General features: G+C 42.4%; 1 protein-coding gene across 1 annotated transcript in view; it reads right to left on the bottom strand.

The window, feature by feature from the left end:
* Positions 1 to 26,793, bottom strand: part of LOC140191057 (venom factor-like) — a 174,128-nt gene extending 147,335 nt beyond the window's left edge. Inside the window, exons 1-5 of the mRNA XM_072248132.1 lie at positions 26,780 to 26,793; positions 9,882 to 10,074; positions 7,409 to 7,571; positions 4,334 to 4,404; positions 1,094 to 1,188 (exon numbers count right to left, since the gene is read on the bottom strand). Coding sequence (XP_072104233.1) covers positions 1,094 to 1,188; positions 4,334 to 4,404; positions 7,409 to 7,571; positions 9,882 to 10,074; positions 26,780 to 26,793 — 536 coding nt within the window. The remainder of the gene's footprint in view (positions 1 to 1,093; positions 1,189 to 4,333; positions 4,405 to 7,408; positions 7,572 to 9,881; positions 10,075 to 26,779) is intronic.
* Between the last annotated feature and the right edge of the window lie 258 nt (positions 26,794 to 27,051).

Raw genomic sequence — 27,051 nt, 5'->3', positions numbered from 1 at the left:
TGATTTTAACTGACATGTGGCTGTTGTGTTTTACTATTTATTGTTATGTTTATTATTTAGTGTTGCATTTGTTATGATTGCACTGCTCCTAGGAAACGCTGTCTCATTCTGCCCAGCAGAGCTGATGTACAGTTAGAATGACAATAAAGTTTTTTGAATCTTGAATCTTGAATCTTGAATCTAAATCGTTGACAAACAATGTGAATGTAGAAGTCCCTATACTGACCCCTGAGGAACACCATTAGTCTCTGGCAGCCAACCAGAAAAGGCCCCCTTTATCACTCTCGCTGATTCCTGCCTGTCAGTCATTCCTCTATCCATGTCAGTATCTTTCCTGCAACACCATAGGATTTTATCTTGTTAAACAGCCTCATGTGTGGCTCCTTATCAACACTCTGAAAATCTAAGTTAATGACATGCACTGCCTCTCCTTTGTCCATACTGCTTGTTACTTCCTCGACAAATTCTAACAGATTTGTCAGATAAAATGCTGACTTTGACTTATTTATCATTAGTCTCCGAGCACCCTGAAACCTCGTTCATAGTAATGGACTCCAACACTTTGTTGTGTTTTGTGCAGTGCATAGACAGACTCCTAGCAAGGAAAGGCTGATGACAGCACAACGTTGCAGTTAATGGCATGAGTTGCAATGCATGTTAGGGACGTTCAGACACAGCCTCCGAATTGATGAACGTTCATTTAGAATAGAGATGATGAGGAATCTTTTCACCCAGAGAGGGGCAAATCTATGGCATTCGTTGCCACAGGCAGCTGGGGAGCCACATCATTGGATATACAGTATTTAAGGCAGAGGGTGATAGATACTTGTTTAGTCAGGGGACAAAGGGATATGGGGAAAAGGCAGGAGTCGTACTTCTTTATGACTATGACTTGGATACTCTCAGAGTTTAATGCTACCCAATCCCCTGTGTGTTTTCAGTGGTTTGACTTTTCACTTCTGATTTCCATCACCTGAAGGTTAGTTTTCATTTGACCCGCTTCATTCCAATCTATCAGTCTTTGAAACTGCAATAAATCTAGGTCCAAGCTGTCCAATAATAATTTTTAATTGTAGCAGAAATTAGTACATACTTCACAATCTCTGGTATTTTAAAGGTGTGTGCAACAATTCCAAAAGGTCCTTGTGGAAGCTTGTCATCCTCTTTTGCAACAATACCTTGGGGATTCTGAAAATAGAATAAAATATCAAATTTCACGACATACACCAGTGTTATTAAATCTGATTCTGACTCTGGATATCAGAAACAGGTTGAAGTATTTATTATACCAAACCTAACGTCACATTAAAAAGGTGAAGCACAACAAGATGATGCTGTAGTAAATTCACATGGGTCTCCAGCAGCAGTGGTCTAGGGCACTCCAAGTCCATGAGTTTGCCAGCTTCAACATGTATACATTTCCTTACATGTTCACATTTCTGCCAATACAGATCTCAAAAGACAATCAGTTGAAGCACGAATCACATTGTGAAGAGAGAGGAGGGATGAATGGTGGGCTGCAGAGATGATTTCTAATGCTTATGTTAGAGTTCTGCATACTTAATGTAATAAAATACACAGCCATAGATTTCATGGGCCCTTCTAGCTGCTGTGTGATTCATGAAGATCATGGCATCTGTCCTGTTCTCTATCTCTTGTATCCCTATATTCTAAACATCGCAGTACTTTAGTCTTAGATGTGGATAATGATTCTGAGGTAGAGAATTACTAGGATTCACAATCCACTGGGAGAACTAGCTTCTGCTGACCTTAATCCCACAGTGCTCTCTGGCACTGAACTATTCCCCAAGGGGAAACATGCTTAAAGCATCTAGCACTGGCAGCAGTATCTGTGGCATAGGTGTATCTCTTTAACACTGTAGTTTTCATCTAAGAAACTACTGAGTAAAATCACTCCTAATGAGACTGTGTGGGATCTCTTTGGAAGAACAAAGGTATCACTAATATTAAGCAACATGATGCATCAAGCAAAGACTCATCAGGCATTCACTAGTTCAGATATACAAACTAGGATTTTCATCTTAGATTCCTTTTTATCACTAAATTTCATTGCTGTCCCCGAAGGCACGTGTTGTGTCTTTGAGCAAGGCACTTAACCACACATTGCTCTATGCCTGTGTGAGGACTGGCGGACCACGCAGTCTTCCGTTCCACGACTTGTAAGGAATGAAAATGCCTGACGCTGACCTCTTAGGCCTGAATCGATGATCCATCCATCCATCCATCCCCTGTTCCATAATAATCAAACTAAGGCTCTCACAAGCAATCATGCTTCAGCAAAGACACTGAATGTGGGATATTGTTCTCACTCAAAATCCACATTTCGGATTAAATTCAAGATTCAAGGTACAAGGCATATTTATGGTGAAAGTATGTATGCAGTATACCACTCTGAGATTTGTCTTTTCCAGACAGCTACAAAACAAAGAAAACCATGGAAACCATTCAAAGCTTCGACACCTCAAGGCCACTCATCTCCTAGAGACTTCTTGGAGACAGCGAAACGCCAGATCGCTCAATCATCTCATGAAACTGTAGATCACAGGCTCCAACAGGACCAGATATACATTTAAAATAAAAAGAAGACATAGAAGAGGTAAAAGAAGCCCTTCGGACGATCTGGAAGATGTTGCCCAAGGTAGTGCGGTTCACTGGCACCACCTTGGTGAGAAACAAGCCCAAGAATTAGTGGGTTAAAAATCCCCTTCTTCAGCCCCACAATCCCCTATCTTTCAATTGATTGAATACTATCTTCTTCATCCAGATTTCAGATGCTTCCAAATACTTGTCTGTTCTCAATTTTTCTTCCTTCAATGTGGTCTAGAATCTCTCCATCTGATCAGCTGTCTTACTATCTTCATTTATTTCAGGGTACAGTAATAATTTATTTGATAATACGGTGTTGTGATTTGTTGGGTTCGAGTGGCTCTCCTTGGAGAGACTGTTGAGTTTGAGTCACTCCCCTCAGAGGCTGCTGGGTTGGAGTCACTCTCCTCGGACAGGCTGCTGGGTTTGAGTCACGCCCCTCGTAGAGGCTGCTGGTTTTGAGTCGCTCCCCTCGGAAAGGATGCTGGGTTCGAGTCACTCCCCTCGGAGAGGCTGCTGGATATGAGTCACTCCCCTGGGAGAGGCTGCTGGATATGAGTCACCCTCTCAGAGAGGCTGCTGGGTTTGAGTCACTGCACTCAGAGAGGCTTCTGGGTTTGAGTCAGTCTCCTCGGAGAGGCTGCTGGGTTCGAGTCACTCCCCTTGGAGAGGCTGCTGGTTTTGAGTCACTCCCCTCAGAGAGGCTGCTGGATCTGAGTCACTCCCCTCGGAGAGGCTGCTGGATATGAGTCACTCCCCTGGGAGAGGCTGCTGGGTCTGAGTCACTCCCCTCGGAGAGGCTGCTGGGTCTGAGTCACTCCCCTCAGAGAGGCTGCTGGATATGAGTCACTCCCCTCGGAGAGGCTGCTGGGTCTGAGTCACTCCCCTCGGAGAGGCTGCTGGGTCTGAGTCACTCCCCTGGGAGAGGCTGCTGGGTTTGAGTCACTCCCCTTGGAGAGGCTTCTGGATATGAGTCACTCCCCTCGGAGAGGCTTCTGGGTTTGAGTCAGTCTCCTCGGACAGGCTGCTGGGTCTGAGTCACTCCCCTCGGAGAGGCTGCTGATTTTGAGTCTCTCCTCTTGGAGAGGCTGCTGTGTTTGAGCGGTTCTCCCTTCAATTCTCTGAGAGATATTATCGAAATTCTGAGGGTTATGGATTGGACTGTGGTTCACATTGGCTTCTTTCAGTTCTATATTTTTATTTTCCTGTTTTTTCACCCATTCTTTCTAGTTGCCAATTGGCGGGCTGCGGATTTAAGCTTTGATGTTCTTGATTCTGTTTCTCCTTGTGAGCGATCTGTTAGCTTTTAGTGTGCAAGAAAGAGGGTGGGGGGCGTTGAAGGTATTGTCACAGTTTCTTTTTTCCATATTCGCGATATGTAGGTTCTTTTAGCTGTTTTGCAAGGGAGAGGTTTGCTGGTGTGTGGTTTGCAAGTTTTTGTTTCTTTTTCTTTTCGGTGGGGGAATTGATGCCTCTTCTTTCAATCAACGATGCTTTGTTTTTTCTGTATTTCATGGCTATCTGGAGAAGACAAATCTTAGAGTTGTATTCTGCACACATACTTTGATAATGACATGAACCTTTGAAGTTCAGACAGGCAGGAACTGTAAATGCTTCCCTTCATAGTTAATTCCTGATCTTCATCTTGGGCAATGTAGTCATTGACAAACTACACTATGATGGTAAAAATATTTCACATTTTTTAAATAGAACAATTGTGCCTTACCACAAATTTAACAACTTGGGAATCGATTCTTGGCTTCATCTCAAAGTCCAACTTATACAAGCGATAATGCACTGGAAAACAGCACACAATAATTAATCTGCAGGGCAGGTTTTCATAATCTAACCATCTAGTCTTTACGTTCAATGCCATTACTGTCACTGAGTCGCTTGATATCACTATGTTGGGATGTGCAGGCGGTGTCATCAATAGTCAAAAATTCAACTGAAACAACCACATAAATAAAGTAATTGCAACAGCCGATAAGAAACTGAAATTCTTGTGGTAAGTGATCACCCTCCCAACACGCCTGGCTCAGGTATATCAGGAGGGCTCCTTCCACTGACTATAAAGTTCAAGTCGTGAATTTGATGGAATAACCTCCACTTGCCTGGATGAGTGCAGTGGCTTGTTCAGCACAATGCAGAATAAGACAGCATGTCACAGAAGCATACGATCAACTATCCTCAATATTACTTGCCTTCACCACCTGCATACAGTGGTTGCAATATGTAATACCTACAAAATGCATTGGAATAAGATGCCCTGCCTGCTCTAACAATACCTCCCAAACCATCTAATTTTAACACCAAGGTAAACAAGAGTATCAGGCATAATAGCTGTCATTACTTACAGGTCCCTCTCTGTCACATAGTATGCACACATGGAAATATTTCACCAGTCTTCATCGTGGCTGGGTCTAAAACCTGGGATTCTGTATCCAAAAGCACTTGGAGAAAGCCTTCACTAGAAGGACTGCAGTGGATCTAGAGTTCCCTTACAACTGCTTTCCCAGGTCAATTAAGAATGGGAAGTAACACTGTTGTGTTTGGCTGTATTCATTGGTGTTCATGTATGGTTGACTAATAATTAAACCTCAACTTGAATTTGAATAAGTAAGTGGTGAAAGTCATGTCTCAAGAATGAATTTAACTGCTGAATGACATTCCCCAGAGCACAGGAGAGTGAGAGATTTGAAATGAAGGGGATAGACAGGAAAATGTAAGCAGGCTTTTTCCACTGAGGTTGGTTGGGACCAGAACTAGAGATCATAGGTTAAATGTGAAAGATGAAATATTTAAGGGATCCTAAGAGTTAACTTCTTCATCCAGAGAGTGACGAAAGCTTGACATGTTCTGCCAGTGAAAGTGGTGGATAAGGATTTCACTGCAACACTTAAGAGAAGTTTGGATGAATACATGGATGGAAGAGATATGAAGCGCTCTGGTCCAGGTGTGGGCTGATGGGACTAGGCAAAATACCAGTTCAGCATGAATTAGATGGGCTGATGGGCCCCTTTCTTTGCTGTGCTGTAGTGCTTTATGATTCTATAACAGGATCAAACACAAACACTTGACAGAGAAGGAAATCTGACCTCCTGCTGGCACTGGAAATAATTATTCAGAAAAATCTTCAACAAAACTTTCATCACTTTGATTCTTCGCAGAACGAACATTTAGACCCTCATATATGGTATTGTTTGTGATAACAGGGCACATAATAAATGTTAGTTGAACACATTCACACTAGATGATTCAGGAACCAAGGGAAAACATCTCACAGTGGTATGCTGTTATAATAAGGACAGTTGCACTGAGAGGCTGGGTATTGCTGTTGGAATACCATGGAGATCTGTCGATATTGGATGACTTGAGCATGTTGCAGTGGGGAGCACTCTGCTCCCCTTGCATGCAAAAAATCTAGGCAGACAATCTAATGCTTGCTGTGAAGACATTACCTATTGTTGCACTGTCAGTACTAGTCTCTGTTGGACAATATTGCATATTAACCCCAGAACCTCTCACGTAAATACAAAAAAAAAACACATTTGGTACTCTTTCAAAGAAAGACAACCAGTATCTTGGGACCAATATTTATGTTTATGTTTCAGCCAAAACAGTTAAAACAGACTACCTGATACTTGTCACAAAGCTACAGAACCTGGGTCTCTGTACCCCACTCTGCAATTGGATCCTCAAATTCCCAACCGGAAGGCCACGATATGTGCTTAGCCCACTACCCTACTCTTCTATGTATCTATGACTGTGTGGCTAGGCATAGCTCAAATGCCATCTATAAATTTGTTGATGATACAACCATTGCTGGTAGAATTTCAGGTGGTGACGAGAGGGCGTACAGGAGTGAGATATACCAGCTGGTTGGGTAGTGTCACAGCAACAACCTTGTACTCAATGTCAGTGAGATCAAAGGGCTGGTTGTAGACTTCAGAAAGGGTAAGACAAAGGAACATGAACCAATCCTTACAGAGGGATCAGAAGTGAAGAAAATGAGCAATTTCAAGTTCCTGGGTGTCAATATCTCTGAAGATCTAACCTGTTCCCAACTTATTGATACAGCTATAAATAAGGCGAGACAGTAAGCTATATTTCATGAGGAGTTTTGGTTTGTCACCCAAAATACTCAAAAACCTCTACAGATGTACTGTGGTGAGCATTCTGACGGTTTGCATCACTGTCTGGTATGCAGGGATGGGTGCTGCACAGGATCGAAAGAAGCTACAGAAAGTTGTAAAATTAGTCAGCTCCAGCATGGGTACTAGCCTCCCTAGTATCCAAGACATCTTCAAGCAGCGGTGCCTCAGAAAGGCGGCACCCATTATTCAGGACCCCCATCATCTAGGGCATTGTTATCATCAGGAAGGAGGTACAGAAGTCTGAAGGCACACACTCAACGATTCAGGAACAGTTTCTTCACCTCTGCTATCCGATTTCTAAATGGACATTGAACCCATGAATACTACCTCACTTACTATTATTTCTGTTTTTGCACTATTTTTAATTCAATGATTTAATATACATACATGCACATACTGTAACTGATTATATTTTCTATATTTATCAGGAATTGCATTGTGCTGTCGCCACTAAGTTAACAAATTTCACAACATATACTGGTGATATTAAACCTGATTCTGACATAATGTCTGTGGAAGTTTGCTGTACAATTTACTATGATTAATTTTCAAGTGTGCACCTCATTAGTTGTTAAAACATTCAAATGTTCATATATATATATATATATATATATATATATATATAAGCATTCAACTATCATTACCAGTTTGAGTTGGTGTGTAGATCGGTTTGTCAGTCTGAATAAAAATATATCCTTTTTGACGAGAAATAAGGATAACAGTTTTCAATTTAAAATATTTCGATGTTGCTTCCAAAGCTGCAAACAGGTCCTCACTGGATTCCTTTGGAAGTTTATCTGCAGGTATCTGGCAAAAATAAATGAAATGGGTGTATTTTTACTTTTCAATCTTGCAGTTTCCTTTTCATCTTTCACTCCAAATTACAATCATGCAAAATCCACAAAATACACAAATCCTTCCTTTCGCTAGTAGGGTTAAATGCAACATGAAGTACCAACCAAGCATTGTTTCCCCCATTACACACTTCAGAAATTTTCTTCGATGGAAGTGATTTTCAGAAATGTGAATCCTACAAAAACCACGATCACAGTTCACATTTAGAGCGACAAACCTGAAAATTAATTTCCATTCCAGAAATCTCACCACTGAGTAGATTGCCAATGCTCTGAAGCTGTTACCAGCTGGGCGATTATGTTATTAATAAGCCCAATATCTAGTGGTCTTCAGGTCTGATGGATACAGAATGGACCAGAATTGACTCGTAGAAACCTTTGAGACTTGTGAAGCAATAGGGGTTACATGTATAGATATGGATATTTAAAACAGAAATTTCTAACTTTTTCCTTTTCCTTGCATGCACCAATAGTGCTGGCAGCTCATTCCAATCTCTTACGATTCTCTGAGTGAAGAAATTTCCCCTCATGTTTCCCTTAAACTTTTCATCTTTCACCCTTAACCTATGACATCTGGTTCTACTTCCACCAAACCTCAGAGGAAAAAGCCTGCTTGTATTTACTCTTCTCTAACCCCTCATAATTTTGAATACCTCCATCAAATCTCCTCTCAAACTTGTAAATTCCAGGGAATTTAATCTTTCCTTATCACTCAGGTCCTTCAGACCCAGCAACATCCTTGGAAATTTTCTCTGTACTCGTTCAACATTATTTAGATCTTTCCTCTGGCTGGGTGACCAAAACTCCACACAGTACTACAAACTGGGCCTCACTAGTGTCTTATACAGCTTCAACATCCCATCTCCTGTACTCAATACTTTGATTTATGAAGGCCAATGTGCCAAAAGCTTATTTTACAAATCTATCTGCTTGTGATGTCACTTTCAGTGAATTATGAACCGGTATTCCTTTGTTCTATCGGACTCTTCAGTGCCCTAACTTTCACTGTGTAAGACTTACCCTGGTTGGTCCTACCTCGCCCTTCTCTGTATTAAATTCCACTTTCAATTTTTCAGTCTGTTTTTCCAGCTGGTGCAGATCCCACTACAAGCCATGTTAGCCTTCCTCACTGTCCACTACACCCCCAATCTTGGTGTCAACTGCAAATTTACTAATCCAATTAACCACATTGTCATCCTGATCATTGACATAGATGACAAACAACAACAGACCTAGCACTGATCTCTGCAGCATTCCAGTAGTCACTAGTCACTAATGGTATAAATCAGTCAAGCTCTGATACATTTAAATTTGCTGCTCTTAGTATTCTGCGGGCTAATCCCATCATATTTCTAGAGCACTGTAGATGGTAACTCCATCATGAACAGTCCCAAGCTCATGTTCCAAACGAGGACAGTTAGGCATGCTGCTTTCCACAAAAAGCAAGAGCTACAGAAACACCAGCACAAGTTCTAAAGTCCTCACCCCTGGGAGAAGAAGGATCTTTGAAGATGGGCTACATCTGGGGACAAGTTCAAAGGATAGAGAAGAATACTCTGCTAAGCTGCTGTCCACGGCCTATGCCCCAGTAAAGGGTTAATGGGCTGAAGTAAGTAGGTACTATATATGATGCAAACATTAATTGGATAATAGCTGAGTTGTGAGTTACAGAGTACGTATGGTACTGCCCTTCCAAGTATAACATTATTAACACAGCTAAAATCTGAGTTAATGGTGACCTCATGATGTTAGAGAGGCACTGAAAATCTTGAAAAATAATTATATGATTTCTCTTTCTACCTGGCAGTTGTCTCATGATTATTAGACTGGCATTGATTGCACAAATGGAATATGTATAGAACACAACACTCAGGGAAGTTATCAGCTTCTGACTGTACAATACTTTCAACCAATGAAGAACCAAACTCCTTGCAGTCATACAACTCCAGTCACTAAAGTAGTAAACATATTCAGAAATGCAATTTAAACATTCTGCCCCAAGTTAAATTTGCTGTCAGTATAAGCATAGTGATTCAATGAAGTCCATATATAGATTGAGATTATACTGCCATTCTTGCAAAGATATACTTACAGGGACACAAGCTAAGTTTGCGATTCATCAAGATTCTCTTCTTAGCCACAAATTACTGAAAAGCTCACACAAAGGTAACAGCTAATATCTCCACTGCTATGCTTCAAGAAAAAAACTACTTTGAAGAGCTATTAAAAGACTGAGACACTTTAATTTAATCTGTATGTTTACCTTGACAGTGGCAGAAGCTATATAATCATTCTTTGGTGTCAAATTTATTTGGGTTAAATGTAATGAGATCTTCTGTTCAGGGAAAAGCAGCAAAATAATTTGAACCTTAATGTCAAAATTGACATTGTGGGCTTCCACGACAACAGTTTCTTCACTTTCGATTCGCAAAACATTGGGAGCAGTCATTACATATCTGTAGGAATAATAAAGAACAAATATGTTTCAACATAGAATTTTTTAAAATCTTGCTTAATATTCATTTACAGAAGGTGCAAAATATCCAAATATAAGAAATTGAATTAACATCAGGTGTGTGGCACTTAAATGGAAAGCAATCTAAATATCCAAGGTATGTCCTCCATCTTAGGTATTTAAATAAATAGGGAGATTGAGGTTACATTCCTGACCAGCAATCTAAATGCCTAGACGGATCATTCCAATCCCACCACAGGAGCTGAGAAATTAAATACTGTTAATTAGAAATCTTGAATAAAGATCTTGCATCAGTAGTTGCATCTACCAGATCATCATAAAATCCTTTAAGAAAGTAATCTGCTACCTCACACTGTCTGATTAAATGAACCAGAATCAATTTTATTTCCACTGACATAAGTCATGATTAATTTTGAGACTGTAGTACAATACAAGACAAAACAATTTCTATATAAGTTACAAATATTTAAAGAGTGCAAAAAGCTGAACAGTGAAGTCATGGTCATGGATTTAAGAACCATTCAAAAATCTGATGACGGAGGGAAAGAAGCTATTCTAAAAATGTTGAGAGTGGGCCTTCAGGTTTCTGTACATCCCCTCCGAATTTAAGCTAATATGTAATATATAATAAAAAAGAAGGCAGCTAATTCTCCTCTTATCTATTCATGGAGAGAGAAAAAAAAACTTTATATTTTTACAAAGTAAATGAAGAAGAAAAAAACCCACTAAACTATATCAGAAAAGAGAAAAAAAGGGACTGGGCAGTCCATTCTGAGGATATGACCAAAAAAAAGGAAAGACTTTCTGATCAAATCTAAAACGTTGAAAAAAAATTGGAAGAGTAATAAATCAAATCAAATGAAAATATTGAATAAAAGGTCACCAGATTTGCTCAAATTTAAAGGATGTATCAAATGTCTGACTTCTTATTTTCTCTAAACTTAAACAGGACATAATGGAGGAAAGCCAATAAAAGACAGTAGGTGGATTAGAATCCTTCCACTTCAGTAAAATGGCTCTCCTAGCCAATGAAGTTGAAAAGGCTATCATACGTTGAGCAGAAACAGGAATATTTCCTGCTTCCGATAGCTTAATCCCAAAGATTGCTGTAAGTAAATTAGGTTGTAGGTCCAGATCCAAGACTTTTGATAGCGTTTTAAAAACATCTCTCCAAAAGTTATCTAGCTTTATGTGAGACCAAAACATATGAGTTAAAGTGGCCACCTCAATATTACATCTGTCACAAATAGGATTGAGATTGGAAAAAGTAAGTGCTAGTTTATCCTTTGACATATGGGCCTGATGCACTACCTTGAACTGTATCAAGGAATGACGGGCACAAAAAAATGAGTTATTAACTATGGTGGGGTCCTGAATTACCCCTATGAACTGTGTTTTTGAAAAGAGAGAGAGAGAGAGAGAGAGAGAGAGATATTTAACACCGACATCTTGTTTTTAAGAGAGAGAGAGAGAGAGAGAGAGAGAGAGAGAGAGAGAGAGAGAGAGAGAGAGAGAGAGAGAGACGGACGAAGACTGCTTTGAGATGGTGTTATGAACCCCTGAAGTTCATATTTCCTGTGGACTGTCACTTTAAGGCACGAGACTAACCTTTGGATTTCTGCTGAGTTTTGAGAGAGAGGGCACCGAGCAGCTCGTAAGTTGCTACGGTGACCGAGGGCACGGCGTTATTTGATGGACAATTGTTGTTAAGGTTTCTCTGGAGCATGTTTATACTTCCCAAGGCCTGCTAGTGCATTCTTACACAGACAAAGAAAGAAGCAGTTATTTGAGAGACAGTTGGTACTCAGTATGGTGAGATAAATAGGAGGTCAGTTGATAGACCTGCAACACATGATTTTGGACACTGCATGAGCTTTGTTTTGCCCACAGAAAAAGTGGGTTTTTTGGAGAATCGATCAGGCGGATCAATCAGTGGCTCTTGCTGTATGAACAGGGTGAGACCGGTGGGGAATTATTCATGAGGCTAACCCTCGCCTGGGTTGATAGTTTCACCACAGAAGAACGGTCCCCTTTTTGAAGTCACAGTCAGTGACTTTTAAAGGGTTTCGGAGGACAACGGGAAGATCGATGGCGTCAGCTCATCTGAAGACTCAAATCTCTCCCTCTCTCTCTCTCTCTCTCTCTGTCATTACTCAACTCAATACCACGAACTGAACTGAACTTTACTCATTATCGTAAGACTATCTATTTACCCCTAGATTTGAAGAAGCTTGATTTTCATACATTTCCACACTTACTGATATATAATCATTGCTAACCTGTTTGATTTATCTGCATTTATATTACAGTATTGCGTAGTTACTAATAAATATCACTACTTAATAGCAATACTGGACTCCAAAGTGTTTTCTATTTCTGTTGGTTCTTTAACGTGTCACGGGGTACGTGACATAACCAAATGAAAAATTTTACTACATTGATTATCTGAAAATGACTCTTGAAATTCCAATTCCCAAGCACATTTAATTTTATCGTTAGATATCATTCGTAAATTCAATAACCGTTTATAAATTATAGCTATCAACCCTTTTTGAAGTGGTTTAAGCTGAAAGAGAGCATCTGTCATATTAGGTGGATAAGCAGAAGGGTAATTTGGCAACAAACCACGTAAAAATTCCTAATTTGTAAATATCTAAAGAAGTGTACATTAGATAAATTATATTTCTCTACTAACTGAGAAAAAGACATTAAACAATCCCCTAAAAACAAATCTGAAAAAGTTGTTATTCCCTTGGTTTTCCAAATTAAAAAGGCCTTATCTAAAATAGATGGCTTAAAAAAAAATGAAATGGGTATTACTAGAAAGGACAAAATTATTCAACTTAAAAAACCCAAGTTTCGAGTCATGACCTGAGTTCTCTGTCAAGCTCAAGTCCCGAGTCCAAGTCCGGGTTTTCCGGTTTGTCACTCTACGTCTACCTTCATGTTGTCATTTTGTCCTCACTCCTTGGCTTCCCCAGCATTCTTAATAAACATGGTCCAGTTCCTAGTACTTCAGTGTCTGTGTCTTGCATTTGGGTCTGCTTCCATCGCCCTTATGACACTCTTAATCTTTTCAAAGATTTTCAAGTTCCCTGGCCCCCATCATTTTATTTTCACTATGGATGTCCAGTCCCTATACAACTCCATCCCCCACCAGGAAGGCCTCAAAGCTCTTCATTTCTTTCTGGGCACCAGACCCAACCAGTTCTCCTCCACCATCACTCTCCTCCATCAAGGAGAACTTGTCCTCACTATTAATAATTATTTCTTTGGCTCTTCCAACTTCCCTCAAACAAAAGGTTTGTTTTGCTGGGACCCATTCACATGCATGAATCCCAGCTAGACCTGCCTTTTTGTTGGCTATGTGGAACTGTCCATGTTCCAAGACTACACTGGTATCTTGCCTCCAACTTCCACCCAGGCCTCAAATTTACCTGGTCCAGTTCTGACAACCCCCCTTCCCCTTTCTTGATCTCACTGTCTCTATCTCTGGAGACAGCTTATCTACTGATGTCTGTTATAAACCCACGGACTCTCACAGCTACCTGGAATATACCACCCTGTTACTTGTAAATTTTACAACACCAACCCTTTCTCTCAATTCCTCCGTCTCCGCTGCACCTGCACTCAGGATAAGGTTTTTCATTCTAGAACAAAGGAGATGTCCTCCTTTTTCAAAGAAAGGGGCTTCCCTTCCTCCACCATCAATGCTGCCCTGAACTGCATCTCTTCCATTTTACACACATCTGTTTTTACCCCATCCTCCCATCACCCTTCCAGGGGTAGGGCTCCTCTTGTCTTCACCTACCACCCCATCAGCCTTTGTATCCAGCACATAATTCTCTGTAACTCCCACCATCTCCTGTGAGATCCCATCACCAATCACATCTTTCCCTCCCTCGCATTTTCTGATTTCTGCAGAGATCGCTCCCTACGCGATTCCCTTGTCCATTCATCCCTCCCCACTGATCTGGCACTTATCCTTGAAAGCAGAACAAGTGCTACACCTGCCCCTACACCTCCTCCCTCACTACCATTCAGGGCCCCAAATGGCCCTTCCAGGTGAGGCGACACTTCACCTGTGTGCCTGTTGGGGTCATATACTGTGACTGGTGCTCCTGGTGTGGTCTCCTGTATGTCAGTGAGACCCGATGTAGATTGGGAGACTGTTTCGCTGAACACCTATGCTCTGTCCGCCAGATGAAGCGAGATCTCTCAGTGGCCACCCTTTTTAATTCCATTTTCCATTCCCAGTCTGGTATGTCATTCCATGGCCTCCTCTACTGTTGCGATGAGGTCACACTCAGGTTGGAGGAACAACACCTTATATTCCATCTGGGTAGCCTCCAACCTGATGGCATGAACATCAATTTCTCAAACTTCAGGTAATGGCTCCTCTGCCCTCTCTTGCACCCTTCCCATCCCCTTTTCCCTCTCTCACCTTATCTCCTTGCCTGCCCATCACCTCCCACTGCTGCTGCTACACCTTTTTCTTTCTTCCATGCCCTTTTGTTCTCTCCTGTCAAACTCCCCCTTCTTCAGCCCAGTATGTCTTTCACTAATCAACTTCCCAGCTCTTTATTTCATCCCTCCTGCTTCTGGCATCACCTATCACCTTGTGTGTCTCTCTCCCCTCCGCCACATTTTAAATCTACTCATCTTTTTACTCCAGTCCTGCCGAAGGGTCTCGGCCTAAAACGTTAGCTATACTCTTTTCCATGGATGCTGCCTGGCTTGCTGAGTTCCTTCAGCACTTTGTGTGTATTGCTGGGATTTCCAACATCTGCAGATTTTCTCTTGTTTGTGATTTTATTGCATTTTGTTATGTTGAAATGCAGGAATCTGACAACCAATCTGTTCACAGGAAACACCCATATCACAAGAGATTCTACAAATGTTGGAAATCCGAGCAACGCACATAAAATGCTGGAGGAACTCAGCAGATCAGGCAGCATCTGTGGAGAGAAATAAACAGTCAACATTTCAGTCTGAGACTTTTTGTCAGGACTGAAAAGGAAGGGTGCAGAAGCCAGAATAAGAAGATGCGGGGAGTAGAAGTTTAATGGGAGGGAACAGTGGACCAATGAAAAAAAGGAAGAGGGAGATGATGGGCAGAAGAGGAAAAGGGCTGAGAAGGTAATGAGAACGCATAATGGAAAAAGAGAGTGGGGGGATAATTATCAGAAGTTAACACATTCAATATCCATGCCATCGTGGAAAGCTAGTCAGACAGAATATGAGGTGTTGCTCCTCCAGTCAGAGTTTGGCCCTAAGTACTCAGGGAACTACACAGCAACTCTTCCTTCAGTTAGTCCTGACGAAGGGTCTCGGCCTGAAACGTCGACTGTACCTCTTCCTAGAGATGCTGCCTGGCCTGCTGCGCTCACCAGCAACTTTGATGTGTGTTGCTTGAATTTCCAGCATCTGCTGAATTTCTGTTGTTAGCAGAAATGTGGAGGTTGCTTAGGGGGCATTTTCAGGAGATTACTGGATATACATATGCTCCATTTACAGGGCTCTAGACAGTTACAAGGTAGCCAGGAAGGGGCTGAATGACTTAGGAGAGATAGAAGGAGACACGAGAAGGCCTTGGCAAGTAGGATTAAGGGAGACAGAAGTGAAGTAGGGGGACGGCCAGAGTGATGGTAGAACCAATCAGGATTAGAAGATGAAACTTGTTCTTAGACTCAGAGGAGATAGGGAAGGTCCTTAATCAATACTTTGCTTCAGCATTCACCAGTGAGAAGGACGTTGACATTTATGAGGAGAGTATAAAACAGGCTGATAAGCGTGAACATATTGAGATTAAGAAAGAAGATGTGCTAGCACTGCTGAAAATCTTTTGGATAGACATGAATCTGGGACCAGAAGGGATATATCTCAAGTTGTCAGGGAGAGTGAGAGAAGAGATTTCTGCACTTTTGGCGATGATCTTTGAGTACTCACTGGCCACAGGATTTGTACCAGATGATTGGAAAGAAGCAAATATTAATCCTTTGTTCAAGAAAGGGGGTTGACAACTCTGGAAATTATAGACAAGTGAGTCTTATTTCAGTGGTGGGTAAATTATCAGGGAGGATTCTTTGAGACTGGAATTATGAGTATTTGGAGAAGGGACAGTCAGCATGGCTTTGTGAGGGCTAGGGTAATGTCTCACAAGCAAGACTGAATTATTTGAGGCTGTGACATGTTACATCGATGAACATAGATCAGTGAAAGTAGTGTATTTGAATTGTGGTAAAGCATTTGGTAAGATTACCTATGGTAGGCTCTTCAGAAAGTCAGAAAACATAGGATCAAGGAAGTCTTGACTGTGTGCATGCACATTTAGCTTGCCTGAAGAAAGCAGAGCATGGTCAGTGTCCCGTGCTTTTCTGCAGGGATCTGTTCTGGGACCCTGCTCAGTGTGACTAGGATGAGGAAGTGGAGGAGTGGGTTAGTAAGGTTGCAGATGACATGAATATTGGCAAACTTATGGATAGTGGGGAGCAACATTGACGGGATGCAGAGCTCGGCTGAGAAGTAGCAGGTGGAGCTCCAACTGGAAAACTGTAAAGTGACTCATTTTGGAAGGTCGAATTTGCAGGTAGAATATACGATTACGGCAGGATTTTTGGCAGGGTGGAGAAACAGAGGGACCTTGGAGACCACTTCCATTGACCCTTCAAATTTCAAGTCGAGTCGCTTATTATTGTCATTTCGACCACAAACTGCTGGTACAGTACACAGTAAAAATGAAAGGACGTTCCTCCAGGACCATGGTGCTACATGAAACAACACAAAACTACACTAGACTAAGTGAGACAACACAAGGCTACACTACACTATGTAAGACAACAAAAAAACTACACTAGACTACAGACCTACACAGGACTACATAAAGCATACAAAACGGTGCAGGGCAGTACAATAAATAATAAACAAGACAATAGGCACAGTAGAGGACAAATTACAATACAATAACAAATGATGTAGATGTCAGTCTCGACTCTGGGTATTACGTAGTCTGATGGTTTGGGGGAAGAAACTGTTGTACAGTCTGGTCGTGTGAGCCCGAATGCTTCAGTACCTTTTGCCAGATAGCAGGAGGGAGAAGAGTTTGTATGAGGGGTGTGTGGGGTCCTTCACAATGCTGTTTGCTTTACGGGTGCAGCATGTGGTGTAAATGTCTGTAATGGCGGGAAGAGGGACCCTGATGATTCTCTCAGCTGACCTCACTACCCGCTGCAGGGTCTTGAAATCTAAGACGGTGCAATTCCCGAACCAGGCAGTGATGCAGCTGCTCAGGATGCTCTCGATACATTCTCTGTAGAATGTGGTGAGGATGGTGGGGTGGGAGATGGACTTTTCTCAGCCTTCACAGAAGGTCGAGATGCTGCTGGGATTTCTTGGCTATGGAGCTGGTGTTGAGGGACCAGGTGAGATCCTCCACCAGGTGAACACCAAGAAATTTGGTGCTCTTAATGATCTCAACGGGGGAGCCGTCAATGTTCAGCGGAGAGTGATCTTTCCATGCTCTCCTGGAGTCAACAACTATCTCTTTTGTTTTGTTCATATTCAGAGACAGGTTGTTGGCTCTGCACCAGCCCGTTAGCTGCTACACCTCCTCGCTGTATGCTGACTCATCGTTCTTGCTGATGAGGCCCACCATGGTCATGTCATCGGCGAACTTGATGATGTGGTTCGAGCTGTGTATTGCTGCACAGCTGTGGGTCAGCAGAGTGAACAGCAATGGACCGAGCACATAGCCCTTGGTGGGGGGGGAGGGGGGCCGTGCTCAGTGTGATGGTGTTAGAGATGTTGCTCCCAATCTGGACTGACTGAGGTCTCCCAGTCAGGAAGTCTAGGATCCACTTGCAGAGGGATGTATTCAGGCCCAGCAGTTTCGGCTTTCCAATCAGGTGCTGAGAAATGATTGTGTTGAATGCTGAACTGAAGTCTATAACCAGCTTTCGAACGTATGTGTCTTTTTTGTCCAGGTGGGTGAGGTGCTGTGCAATTTGATATGGTACGATGTGTTGGCCTTCGCTAGTAGCAGACTTGAGTTGGAGGTAATGTTGCACCTCCAAAATCTCTGGTTAGACCACACTTGGAATATTGTGTTCAGTTCTGGTTGACTCATTGTAGGAAATACGTGGAAGTTTTACAGAGGGTGCAAAGTAGATTTGTCAGGATGCTGCCTGGATTAGAGGGCATGTCTTATGAGCATTGGTTGAATGAGCTAGGGTTTTTCTCCTTGGAGTGAAGGAGGATGAGAGATGACAACAGAAGTGTGCAAGATGATCAAGTGGATAGTCAGAGACTTGTTTCCAGGGCAGAAATGGCTAATGCAAGGGCGTATAATAAGGTGATGGGAGTAATTTCCTGGGGGGTGTCAGAGTTAAGTTCTTTACATGAGAGTGGCTGGGGCATGGAATTTCCTGCCAGGGGTGGTGATACTTTAAGGACATTTAAGAAAACTCCAAGATAGGCACATGGATGATAGAAAGAAATGGAGGGTTACATCAGAGAGGAGAATTAGATTTATCTTAGTGAAGAGTAAAAGGTTAGCACAACATCATGGGCCAGTGTTCATTGAGATAGTAGAAGAGGCTATGGACAGACATGTCAGAATAGGAATGGGATATCAAAGTAAAATGCATAGCTATTGACTGTCCCTGCCTTTTGAAGTAAAGGTGCTCAATAAATGCTCAATCTATGTCTGGTTTCCTGTTTGGAGCCCTGAGTGGTGGTGAGAAAGGAGATGTAGGGGTAAGTGTAGCACTTGTCATGCTGGCAGAGATGAGTGTCCGGAGGAAGAACTGTGGATGGGAGTTGACAACAGAGTCAGATAGTGAGCTATCCTTATGGAATTCAGAGAGTTGGGGGGGGGGGGGGGAAATATGCATAAAGAAAGAGAGAACTCTATCCCTGTTATGATGGTAGGAAAATGTGAGGGCAGATGAGTGGGAAATGGAAGAGATGCGGGTGAGTGGAGCATTGATGGTGATGGAAATGAAAATCCCATATTTTGAAAAAGGAGAATATCTCAGATGGTCTGGAATGGAAATCCTCATCCTGAGAACAGATGCAGCAGAGTTGGAGGAACTGAAAAAAGGAGAAAGCACTTGCAGGCAAACACAGCAATTTTACTGAATCAGAGGTATTTCTCACCTAGTTTACAGGAGAGGATCAACTCAGGACGCTGAATAATAGGAAAAGTTCAAAATACAAAGAAACGGTGTACACAAAGTAAAACCATTCCCTAATACTTACAGAGGATCACTTAGGGACAGTGCAGGAAGAGACATCAAACAAGTTAATAGCAGCAAGGTATTCCCCATTTTGATGGACTGCTTCATTGGAGCAATACTTTCTAAATCATATCAATTTATAGAAAAGGTCATCACAAACATATTAATATTTAACAAATGAAATTATTGTTTTACTGGTTACTTAACAGTACTGTCCATATTTGTTTGATTAAGTTAAAATAAAACCCAACAATCCTATTTGAATCCAAGAAGTATAGTGGTTTCAGCCATTTCACTGGTTTGAGAATTTGACCTTGACTTACCTTGATTAGAACCACAAACAATATGTTGCAAAATATTAGTGCCATTTCAAATTAAGCAATGCTAACCTTTGTACAGAATCACATTTTGGCGCACTTTAACTTTGTTTTAACTTTGTGGTGATTTTAAGATAATCTGCAGCTAAAGAAGTTTAAATTCTTGTTTTGTATCTCACACAAACTAACATTTTCAACATCATGCTACACATTGACTACTGCTCTGCCATGGAGGGGGTATGAGAATGGTGCTAGCAACCCCATTCCATAAATCCCAGTGCCATAGAAACACCAACAAAAGCTCCAAAGAGGAAGGATCTTCACCCAGAAGACTTATGAAGTCACCTAGTGAAAACAGAAGCCATAGGGATGATCAATCTTCAGCCTAGGACAGAGGACTCTGGTGAGCTGCTGTCAGTAGACTATGCCCCAGTAAGAGGTGATGAGCTAAGAAGAGGACACATAGACTATCCTGCACCAAACTCCAACTCAAACTCGATTTCTCATGCATTAACCTAACCTCCTGCCCTGGAAATAGGTCACAAACCCAGTGACAGTATGCAATGAAACTATTTTCTAAACTAATATATGCAGAGTACTAGTATTTGAACTACGGCCCATCAATGTCAAATTAAATTCCTGGAGTCTCATTCTCCCTACTGGAACCTGAGAAGAATCAAGAGTTGGTAAATAATTAAAGATTTGTAACTTCTGTGACATAGGGTGCATGGGCTGGAGTACTACTCTGTACGTGGAGATCGAGTGGGATAATGAATGTTAGGTCCCAGCACTAATTGAAAGAAATTGTTGTTGTGGTTTGTAGCATAGAATAGTGTGTGAGAGTAAACAGAACGTTTATTTGCAAATGAGGTTTCCTGCTGTATTCACTGATAATAACCTCATATATATTATCATTTTATATCTCAGAATCAACGTCCTGAATTTCTGACTTCTGAAATCTATGCCAGGTGGTGTGTTCAATTATTGTAACTACAGTACAGATATATGTGGATTCCTGTTCCACTGCACACTAAGCACCTCCCTCGTTTCTCTCAATACCATTCAGAGTTATACTTGAAAATCTGCCTGGCCAATATCTTTCATACTGTCATAGCTTCTTGCAACCTTTGAAATGACTTCCACTATAGATTGCACAGGAAGCAATTCCTGTTAAAGACTGACAGACATGACTTCAAACAAAACTAGCAAGATTACCCCAAGCTGCACCCTCACATAGTTACAGTCCATAGCTAATGTGAAAAACATCATTGTGTGTACTGGCTCGGCTCTACAGTCATGGTAATCCGATGGAACTGTGAAATTTGTGCATATACACTCAATGGCCACTTTATCATATACACCCATACAACTACTTGCTAATGCCTATCATCTAGCAGCAGCTTAGTGCATAAAAGCATGCACACATGGTCAAGGGGCTCAGCTATTACTAAGATCAAACATCAGGATAGAGAAGAAAGATGATCTAAGTGACTTTGAATGGGAAATGATTGTTGGTGTTCTTTTGAGTATCTCCAAAACTGCTGAGCTCTTATTTCACGCACAGTACTCTCTGGAGTTTACAGAGAATGGTGCGATAAACAAAAAAAAAAAAAATCCGGTAAGTGGCAGTTCTGTGGATAAAAATGTCTTGTTGATGAGAACGGTCAAACTGGTTCAAGCTGACAGGTAGGTGACAATAACTTAAATAACCATGCGATACAACGGTGGTTTGCAGAAGAGCATCTCTGAACGGACAACGCATTCAATCTTGAAGACAATGATCATACACTCAGTGGCCACTTTGTTGGGTACAGGAGGTTCCTGATAAAGTGGCCACTGTGTTTACACCAGGGTGAAAGTTAGAGAAAAATATAGAATTAAGAATATTTATCTTTCGATGCAATGTATCCCATAGGTCAAATCCATGAGCTTGCGTGGCTTTAGACTAAATCTGTTATCACTAGAAGTCATTACGATAATAGAATAAAAAACGCAAACAACAGGAATTCTGCAGATGCTGGAAATTCAAGCAACACACATAAAAGTTGCTGGTGAACGCAGCAGGCCAGGCAGCATCTCTAGGAAGAGGTGCAGTCGACGTTTCAGGCCGAGACCCTTCGTCAGGACTAACTGAAGGAAGAGTGAGTAAAGGATTTGAAAGTTGGAGGGGGAGGTGGAGATCCAAAATGATAGAAGACAGGAGGGGGAGGAATGGAGCCAAGAGCTGGACAGGTGATAGGCAAAAGGGATACGAGAGGATCATGGGACAGGAGGCCCGGGAAGAAAGACAAGGAGGGGGGGAACCCAGAGGATGGGCAAGAGGTATATTCAGAGGGACAGAGGGAGAAAAAGGAGAGTGAGAGAAAGAATGTGTGTATAAAAATAAGTAACAGATGGGGCACGAGGGGGAGGTGGGGCATTAGCGGAAGTTAGAGAAGTCGATGTTCATGCCATCAGGTTGGAGGCTACCCAGACAGAATATAAGGTGTTGTTCCTCCAACCTGAGTGTGGCTTCATCTTTACAGTAGAGGAGGCCGTGGATAGACATGTCAGAATGGGATGTGGAATTAAAATCTGTGGCCACTGGGAGATCCTGCTTTCTCTGGCGGACAGAGCGTAGGTGTTCAGCAAAGCGGTCTCCCAGTCTGCGTCGGGTCTAGCCAATATATAAAAGGCCACATCGGGAGCACCGGACGCAGTATATCACCCCAGCCGACTCACAGGTGAAGTGTTGCCTCACCTGGAAGGACTGTTTGGGGCCCTGAATGGTGGTAAGGGAGGAAGTGTAAGGGCATGTGTAGCACTTGCTCCGCTTACACGGATAAGTGCCAGGAGGGAGCTCAGTGGGGAGGGATGGGGGGGGACGAATGGACAAGGGAGTTGCATAGGGAGCGATCCCTGCGGAATGCAGGGGGGGGGGAAGGGAAAGATGTGCTTAGTGGTGGGATCCCGTTGGAGGTGGCGGAAATTACGGAGAATAATATGTTGGACCCGGAGGCTGGTGGGGTGGTAGGTGAGGACCAGGGGAATCCTATTCCTAGTGAGGTGGTGGGAGGATGGAGTGAGAGCAGATGTACGTGAAATGGGGGAGATGCGTTTAAGAGCAGAGTTGATAGTGGAGGAAGGGAAGCCCCTTTCTTTAAGAAAGGAAGACATCTCCCTCGTCCTAGAATGAAAAGCCTCATCCTGAGAGCAGATGCGGCGGAGATGGAGGAATTGCGAGAAGGGGATGGCGTTTTTGCAAGAGACAGGGTGAGAAGAGGAATAGTCCAGATAGCTGTGAGAGTCAGTAGGCTTATAGTAGACATCAGTGGATAAGCTGTCTCCAGAGACAGAGACAGAAAGATCTAGAAAGGGGAGGGCGGTGTCAGAAATGGACCAGGTAAACTTGAGGGCAGGGTGAAAGTTGGAGGCAAAGTTAATAAAGTCAACGAGCTCTGCATGCGTGCAGGAAGCAGCGCCAATGCAGTCGTCGATGTAGCGAAGGAAAAGTGGGGGACAGATACCAGAATAGGCACGGAACATAGATTGTTCCACAAAGCCAACAAAAAGGCAGGCATAGCTAGGACCCATACGGGTGCCCATAGCTACACCTTTAGTTTGGAGGAAGTGGGAGGAGCCAAAGGAGAAATTATTAAGAGTAAGGACTAATTCCGCTAGACGGAATCCCGCCACCCCACTAGGAATAGGATTCCCCTGGTCCTCACCTACCACCCCACCAGCCAACATATTATTCTCTGTAACTTCCGCCACCTCCAACGGGATCCCACCACTAAGCACATCTTTCCCTCCCCCCCCCGCATTCCGCAGGGATCGCTCCCTACGCAACTCCCTTGTCCATTCGTCCCCCCCATCCCTCCCCACTGAGCTCGCTCCTGGCACTTATCCGTGTAAGCGGAACAAGTGCTACACATGCCCTTACACTTCCTCCCTTACCACCATTCAGGGCCCCAAACAGTCCTTCCAGGTGAGGCAACACTTCACCTGTGAGTCGGCTGGGGTGATATACTGCGTCCGGTGCTCCCGATGTGGCCTTTTATATATTGGCTAGACCCGACGCAGACTGGGAGACCGCTTTGCTGAACACCTACGCTCTGTCCGCCAGAGAAAGCAGGATCTCCCAGTGGCCACACATTTTAATTCCACATCCCATTCTGACATGTCTATCCACGGCCTCCTCTACTGTAAAGATGAAGCCACACTCAGGTTGGAGGAACAACACCTTATATTCTGTCTGGGTAGCCTCCAACCTGATGGCATGAACATCGACTTCTCTAACTTCCGCTAATGCCCCACCTCCCCCTCGTACCACATCTGTTACTTATTTTTATACACACATTCTTTTTCTCACTCTCCTTTTTCTCCCTCTGTCCCTCTGAATATACCCCTTGCCCATCCTCTGGCTTTCTCCCCCCCTTGTCTTTCTCCCTGGGCCTTCTGTCCCATGATCCTCTCATATCCCTTTTGCCAATCACCTGTCCAGCTCTTGGCTCCATTCCTCCCCCTCCTGTCTTCTCCTATCATTTTGGATCTCCCCCTCCCCCTCCAACTTTCAAATCTCTTACTCACTCTTCCTTCAGTTAGTCCTGACGAAGGGTCTCGGCCTGAAATGTCGACTGCACCTCTTTCTAGAGATGCTGCCTGGCCTGCTGCGTTCACCAGCAACTTTTATGTGTGTACGATAATAGAATGCCGGTTCTAAAGCACCATAGGAATACTAAAGCCACAATTTCTTAGCTTGACATGCTTTGATACTATATATCAAAACATAGCACAGTACGAACTCCTCAAACTATGATATTATGCTGACCTTCTCCATAATCCATTGCCCTTGCTTCTACACATCCTCCATTTTTCTTTCATCCATGTGCCTATCAAAGAATCATTTAAACATTCTTAATGTGGCTGTCTCAATCACCCGTCCTGGGGTGATTGCATCCTCTCTGCAAAAAAAAAAAACTCCTCTGACCTATCTCCTGAACTTTCCTCCATTCACCCTAAAAGGATTTCTTCTGGTATTAGCCATTGCATTCCTGAGAGAAAGGTGTTGCCTGTCCTTTTTATACAAGCCTCTTACAATCTTATATACTTCTAGCAAGTTGTCTTTCTCACCCCTTTTTGCTCCAATGAGAAAAGCACCAGCTCCTTCAACCTTTCATCATAGGATATCCTTTAATCCAAGTAGATCCTAGTAAATCTGCTCTGCACCTTCACATCCTTCTTATAATGAGGTGACCTGATCTAAACCTAATGCTCCAAGTATGGTCTAACCAGAGTTTTATAGAGCTGCAACATTATCTCATGGTTTAGAACTTAATCCCTCCAACTACTAAACGCACCAACACACCATTTCCACCCTATCAACTATTGAAGGGCCTTGACGGAGTGGATGCAGAGAATATGTTTCCCATGGTGGGAGTGGCTAGGATCAAAGGACACAACCTCAGGATAGAAGAGCATCCTTTTAGAATGATTAGGAAGGATTTCTTTAGCCAGAGAGTGTTGAATTCGTTGCTGTAGGAGGCTGTGGAGTCCAAATTTTCATGTATATTTAAGTTAGAGGTCCATGGGTTTTTGGTGGGCAGTGCATGAAAGGATACAGGAAGAAGGCAGGAGACTGGGGCCAAAAGGAAAAATTTATCAGCCATGATGAAATGGAGCAGACTTGATAGTCCAAGTGGCCTAGTTCTGCTGCTCTGCATTATGGTCTTTTATGGTCTTGTGGTCTTATGGTATTATGGACTTGTGGTCTTGTGGACTTATGGACTTAATGGACTTAGAGTATTGTGGTCTTGTGCTCTCATAGTATTATGGTCTTATGGTCTTAAGGTCTTGTGATCTTGTGGGTTATGGTCTTATTAAGGATCATCAGAATGGACTTTTAAGGGATATGACATGCTTCATGATCCTGGATGACATTTTTGAGGAAGAGGTAAATCAAATTGATGAAGGTAGAGTGGTAGTTGTGGTGTAGATGGATTTTAGTAAGACGTTTGACCAAGTTCCCGATGCTAGGCTCATCCAGAAAGTCACAAGGCATGGGATCCAGGGAAACCTGGCTTTGCAGATTTTCTCATATCTGTGGATTCAGATTTGGCTTCCCATAGAAGGCAGAGTGTAGATAGCATGCATTCTGCCCGTAGGTGCACAACTACTGGCATCCTGCAAGGACATTTTCTGCTCTTTGTGATTTCCTAGTGTGGGTTCCAGGGAGGATCCCTGCAGAACACAACAAATCCAAGACTTTAAGCATGGATCCTATGCACCTTAATCTTCTGACCTTGTCAATTGCCTTAAAAATATCAATGTAGACAATATCTACAGGTCTATCTTTATCAATCACCTTCATCACTACCTCAAAAAATATCAAGTTAGTAAAAGGTTAGTAAGGGCCTGCTCTGCGCAAAGGCATGATGCCTGTCATTAATTAGGTCATTGTTTTCTAATTGCTCATTAATCCTCTTCCGAGGAATGTTCTCCATTAACTTTTCTACCACTGACATAACACTCACCTATATGTTGCTTTCAGGATTATTCTTATCTCCCTTCTTGATTAAAAAAAACATTAGCTACTTATTTGTCCTCTGGGCTCTACTTATAGCTAGAGAGGACACAGATGTATTAGTCAAGCTCCCAGTAATCTTATCTCGTGTCTCTCTAAACTGCCTAGGGTATATCACATCAGGCCCTGTTGATTTATCCACCTTAATGTTGAATAGGAGTCCTGATGTGACTTCCTTCCTTATCACAATATTCATAGTAAATTAATATGCTACATAGCGACCTCTGAATCTTTCTCACTTTTATCTTCGGTAAACACAGTTGCAAAGCACTCATTTAAAACCTCAACCACATTCTTCATCTCCAAGAATATGTTCTCCCTTAGACTTGAGTAATCCACCCACTTCCTGGTTATTCTCTTGCTCTTGATGTATGTATAGAATGCATTGGGATACTCATTAATCCTGTTTACCAAGACTTTTCATGACCTTGTACCCTTCTTGATTTAATTTCCACCTTCTTCATAATGCTGAATAATGCTGTTTGATTTTAGCTTCATGAGCCTTACATACTTTTTGTTTTCCTTCTTGATAATATTCACCACCTCTCTTGACATCCAAGGTTGCCTTACCTTGCCAGTGTCATCCTTACTTCTTACTGGAATATCTGTCATGTATGCTGTGGAGTAAGTCTTTAAGTATCTTCCAAGGTTCAAAAGGTTCATTTATTATCAAAGTATACAACTTGAAATCCTTCTTCTCCAGGTAGCCAGAAAAACCAAGTAAGTAAAGAAAGTCAGCACAATTGTCAACCCCAAAATTCCCCCTTCCCACACAAAAAAATAAATTAACCCACAAATTCCTCCTCCGGCACAAAAAAATAACAAAGTTTGCAAAAACTACA

This window comes from Mobula birostris, chromosome 32 (genome assembly GCF_030028105.1).
Source record: "Mobula birostris isolate sMobBir1 chromosome 32, sMobBir1.hap1, whole genome shotgun sequence".
Lineage (NCBI taxonomy): Eukaryota > Metazoa > Chordata > Chondrichthyes > Myliobatiformes > Myliobatidae > Mobula > Mobula birostris.
The sequence above is the reverse complement of the archived record's forward strand: the minus strand, read 5'-3'. Positions and strand labels throughout refer to the sequence as shown.